The 5,681-nt window shown below is 36.2% G+C and overlaps 1 protein-coding gene across 1 annotated transcript; it reads left to right on the top strand.

Annotated features, from left to right (window-relative positions):
- The first annotated feature begins 1,677 nt into the window (after positions 1-1,677).
- On the top strand, positions 1,678-5,356 carry LOC140862244 (uncharacterized). Its single transcript, XM_073265249.1, has 6 exons — positions 1,678-2,196; positions 2,286-2,775; positions 3,467-4,341; positions 4,486-4,582; positions 4,731-4,890; positions 4,972-5,356. The coding sequence occupies exons 1-6, from the start codon at positions 1,678-1,680 to the stop codon at positions 5,354-5,356; spliced, it is 2,526 nt and encodes an 841-aa protein (XP_073121350.1).
- The last annotated feature ends 325 nt before the right edge of the window (positions 5,357-5,681 follow it).

Below are 5,681 nucleotides of genomic sequence, written 5' to 3'. Positions count from 1 at the left end.
GGCTGTCCGAAAGCTGTTTGAGACAGGGTTTTAAACTCGGGTTTTGGGTAAGGGCTCGGGTTCGGAAATGGTCTAGGATGTTGGGAATACGTCGGTTCAAGCGGGAATCAATTTGGATAAGTTTCGGTCGGGTTCTAGAGTTTTTGTTTGACTAGGTACAGAATTTTGAAACCAATAAGGCTGCTGCCCGGAATTTAAATTTTTTTAAATTGCTCGTTTAGGAAATAAATTCAGAGGATGAATTCTTTACTTAGTTATAAGTGTCGTGGATTCGTGGTTTTGAGCGGAATCTTTTTTAGATAGGGATCGAGTAAGTTATAGATTTTATGGGTAAACCGCTCAAATTAATCGTAAGTGATATTGTTGGGTTGATTTTTTCCATCCTTTTTGGTTTGGCTCCTAAATCACCATCCCGACCATCCATGTGGGAGTAATATGCATGATTATCGATACATATTTACATTTACGTCATATTTACATATGCATGCTAAGTCCATGTTGAAGTATGAAAGAAAATATTTTTAAGAACAAAGTGAGATGATTGTGACTATAGAAAGTATGGGTTTGGACGGGCTGGGAGACGTTCTAGCTTCCCTTACCAAATTTATGGGTTTGGACGGGTTGGGAGAAATCCTAGCTTCCCTTACCAAGTATGGTTTTGGACGGGCCGAGAGAAATCCTAGCTTTCCTTACCAAGTATGGGCAAGACGGGTTGGGAGAAATCCTGACTTCCTTGCGGCATAGTGCACTGCAGCCATGATCATGATCGAAATCACAGAGTCACAATTCAAGGATCTAAGTTCAAATATTTATGACTATGTTTCAGTACAGTTTATGTAGTTACATTGATTATTTATGACTTAGCCATGCATATGTTATATTCATGTTCATTCATTTTAGAAGTCTATTTTGTTTAAAGTAATGGCACAAAACAAAGGTGTTTTTAGTATATGCTACTTTAAATCTGCGTGTGCTTGTATTTACGTAGTACTCGTTATCCCCCCCCCCCCCCCATATTCTTGCTGAGTTTTTTAGACTCACTACACTCATTGTTTTCATGTGAGGAGTATTTCATTTAGATCGAGGGGCAAGACTATCGAGTGGACTGCGATGCGGGCATGACACATCCCTCTGACCTATGCTCGTCTTCCGAATAGTTACTAGAATTTTTATGTTAAGAAGCATCTGTTTTGTTTATTTGTCAAATGTATATGTAATGTTTAGTTAGAATTGTTTTGGGCATGTAAACATTAAATTTATAAACACTTTTGGATATTTGTTATCTCGAATCTCTTCCTTGGGTTCTCATTCTTTTCTCGGTTTAGTTTACTTGTGTCGTTGGTCGTTTATTTCTTTCATTTAATTTTGTTTGTTGTCTGAGACAGGTGGGTTTTCACTTAAACAAATAGGTCATGCCGAAATTTTTTATAAAATTTTTGAAAACCCGTATTTTATTTAATAATTAATTATAAGAAGTAGTTAGGGTCGTTTCATCAACTGTCCTTAGCATTCGATGAAGTCAGAGCCAAGCAAAAGGATCTGCAAAATACCTCAACTGAACCCTCCTGGGAACAATCAGTTGAGATAAACTGTCTTGAAACAGAGATTGCTGTGCTCCGAACTGAGAATGAACAACTCAAGATCGATATCATGAATCTTACAACCAAAAAACATAACATGGATGAATTAGTAAGATCATGGAATAAATCTTCGAGCCTGTTGATAGAAATGAATGATTCACAAAGACCTCTCCATGACAAAACTGGTCTTGGATATGGTAAGACGGTGGAAACTGGTGAATCAAGTACTCTACCCAAACTGAACATGTACAAAGGAAAATACATAAACTTTGTACGAGAAGTTAGGGAAAATGAAAATGAAAAATCTATCTTGATGATTTCGCAACAAATAGAGCAGATGAATAGAAAAAGATTTGGTATTGGCTTCAATCCTCATGAAACTAAGGTAGAGATTGCTAAAAGTCCTAAACGGACTAATGCATATCAACCTAATCCCATGAGAGGAATTAGAAGTCAATACCATAATCAACGTCCAGTTCAAAAGCGATATAGAAACTTCAAGGACACTGGAAAAGGCAAACAACATATAGTTTCACAAGCACATCACACTCCATCATCTAGAGCATCTAACTTAGTACACACCTATAGGAACACAGAAACTGGTAAACTGATTAAAGTATTCTAGGTTTGGGTTCCTAAAGGATTAATCCCTCGTGGACCCAAATAGATGTGGGTACCAAAAGTTATTCAACCTTGTGAATGCAGGTAGCAAATACAAAGAAAAAAGAGGAGGAATCATGGTACTTATATAGTGGATGTTCAAGACACATGACTGGAAATGATAAACTACTGTTTGAACTCGTTAAATACCATGGTCCCACTATCACTTTTGGTGACAACTCAAAGGGTAAGACCGTGGGTAAGGATAAGATTATCCACGACAACATTATCATTCAAGATATTCTATTGGTTGATAATCTGAAATATAATTTAATCAGCATTAGTCAAATGTGTGATTATGGGCATTCCGTTGAATTTCAAAAGCTAAACTGCATTGTTAAAAATGCCTCTGGTAACATTATTTTGACAGAAAACAGATATGAAAACACATATAAAGTATGCTGGAACATTCAGTCTAGCAAACCAGTTTGCCTCGTAGCTTCCAATTCTAAGCGCAACTGGATTTGGCACAAGCGATTGAATTACCTTAACTTCAAAACTATTTCCAGTCTGAGTAAGCTCGAGCTAGTAACAGGTCTGCCTAAAATTGAGTTTTTCAAAGACAAAGTTTGCTCAGCCTGTCAATTTGGGAAGCAAGTTAGGTCATCTTTTAAAAATAAGGGCAATAACTCATCCTCCCGATACTTGGAACTATTGCACATGGACTTATTTTGTCCAATTCCAATAACAAGTTTAGGGGGAATGAAGTATACTCTTGTCATCATTGATGACTACTCACGTTTTACCTGGGTCATTTTCTTAAAATCAAAAGATCAAACTGCTTCTCAACTAACTAATCAAGATTTTTAAAAGACTTTTTAACGAAAAATAATGTAAGATTGACAGAATCAGAAGTGATAGAGGAACTGAATTTGTCAATCAAACTTTATCATCTTTTTTAGAACATTATGGAATAAAACATGAACTCTCAGCAGCTAAAACACCACAACAAAATGGTGTTGCAGAAAGGAGAAATTGTACTCTTAAAGAAGCTGCGAGAACCATGTTGGCTGACTCCAAAGTTTCTCAAAGATTTTGCGCAGAAGCTATGAACACTGCTTGCTATACTCAGAACAGATCAATGATACGCAAGAAATTTTTTAAAACCCCATATGAGATCTGAAATGGCAGACAACTCAATGTATCATATTTCAAAATTTTTCGGAGCAAATGCTACATTCACAACAATGGTAAAAGTCATCTGACTTCATTTGATGCAAAGTCAGATGAGGGAATATTTCTAGGATACTCCTCAATTAGCAAAGCATATAGAGTCTTCAACAAAAGAACTCAAAATGTTGAAGAATCAATTCATGTTATTTTTGATGAAGATTTAACTGATGATATTGCAACTAACATTCATCAACTCTCAGATCTATTTCAGAAAATACAGTTAGACAATGATAGTCAGGATGAAAGTGAAAACGAAGTTTCACCACCTGTAAGAACACTTCAATCTCCTGAACCTGAACTAGTGGACTCAGTAGTTGAGGATCGTAACATTGATCAACCAATTGATATTCATCAAACCCACACAGTTGAGAATATAGAAGAACATCATCATGAGATTCGAGATCATCACACTCACTTGGAAGACACAAATCTTGATCAAGACAACAATCAAGATCTAGAAGAACAAGTGATCAGTGAAAATCAGCCTAATACTAGACTTAAATGGTCCAAAAAGCATCCACTCAGTTCAGTAATAGGTAATCCTACGGAACCACTAAGGACTAGAGGACAAATTATTAAAGAACTTCTTCATGCAGCTTTTATATCCCAAGAAGAGCCTAATAATATTGAAGATGCATTGGTTGACAGCTGTTGGATAGAGGCAATGCAAGAAAAGTTAAATAAGTTTACTAAAAACGCAGTCTGGGATCTTGTTCCAAGACCAACACATCAATCAGTTATTGGCACTCGATGGGTCTTTAGAAACAAGCTTAATAAAGAAGGAACTGTGGTTAGAAATAAGGCAAGATTAGTAGCTCATGGATACAGGCAAGAAGAAGAAATTGACTATGACGAAACTTATGCACCAGTAGCTAGACTGGAAGCCATAAGAATATTCCTTGCGTATGCCTCATTCAAAAACTTCAAAGTTTATCAAATGGACGTTAAAAGTGCTTTCCTGAATGGAAAACTTCAAGAAGAAGTCTTTGTTGAACAACCACCAGGGTTCACAAATAATCAATTCCCAGATCATGTGTATCATTTAAACAAAGCTCTTTATGGACTGAAACAGGCTCCTAGAGCTTGGTATGACACCTTAACCAAATTCCTTCTTGAACACGAGTTTACAATAGGCACAGTTGATAAAACCTTGTTCAAATTCACGAAAGGTTCACACTCTATTAGTTCAAATATATGTTGATGATATTATCTTTGGGTCAACTAACCCCAAACTATGCACAAGATTTTCAAAGCTAATGCAGGAAAAATTCGAGATGAGCATGATGGGTGAACTAAATTTTTTTCTTGGATTACAAGTTCGTAAAATGGAAAATGGGACATTCATAAGCCAAACTAAGTATACCAAAGAACTGATCAAAAGGTTTGGTATGGAGAACAACACTATTGCAACCACTCCTATGGGCGTATCGATTAAGCTTGACAAATACGAAGGGGGAATATCAGTTGATGCAACAATGTATCGAGGTCTAATAGGGTCATTACTTTATTTAACAACCAGTAGACCTAACATTATTTTTGCAGTTTGCTTATGTGCCAGATTTCAGTCAAATCCTAAACAGTCCCACTTCGTAGCTGGCAAAAAGATACTAAGATATTTTAAAGGGACTCAGAATGTTGGTCTGTGGTATGCTAAGCATAACTCCTTCAATCTAGTTGGCTACTCAGATGCTAATTATGCTGGATGTAAACTGGATAGAAAAAGTACAAGTGGATCATGTCAATTCCTTGGGGATAGACTGATCTCATGGTGCAGTAAGAAACAAACATTCATTGCAACCTCTACAACAAAAGCTGAATACTTAGCTGCAGGAAGTTGCTGTGCTCAACTGCTTTGGATTCAACAACAGTTGAGGGATTATGGAATTGAAGAACAGGATTCACCAATATTCTGTGACAACACCAACACAATTTCAAGCACTTAAAACCCCATCCTCCATTCAAGAACAAAGCATATCGAAGTTAGACATCATTTTATCCGTAATCATGCACTCAAGAAGAATATTCGACTGGAGCACATATCAACGGAGCAACAAACTGTAGACATCTTTTCCAAACCACTCCCAGAGTCTAAGTTTTCTTACTTTCGAAATATTCTAGGACTTATTGAATTAAATTAGAATTAAGTTTATACATTGCAATATGTCTAAACAGTTTAGCATGACCTAAACTGAATTCTTCGCAAAGCTATTAAACTGATTCTCTATTGATATTTTATTGTTCTTGATTACGTAACTTTAAAACTTTTTT

This window comes from Henckelia pumila, chromosome 4 (genome assembly GCF_033568475.1).
Source record: "Henckelia pumila isolate YLH828 chromosome 4, ASM3356847v2, whole genome shotgun sequence".
Classification (NCBI taxonomy): Eukaryota; Viridiplantae; Streptophyta; class Magnoliopsida; order Lamiales; family Gesneriaceae; genus Henckelia; species Henckelia pumila.
The sequence above is the reverse complement of the archived record's forward strand: the minus strand, read 5'-3'. Positions and strand labels throughout refer to the sequence as shown.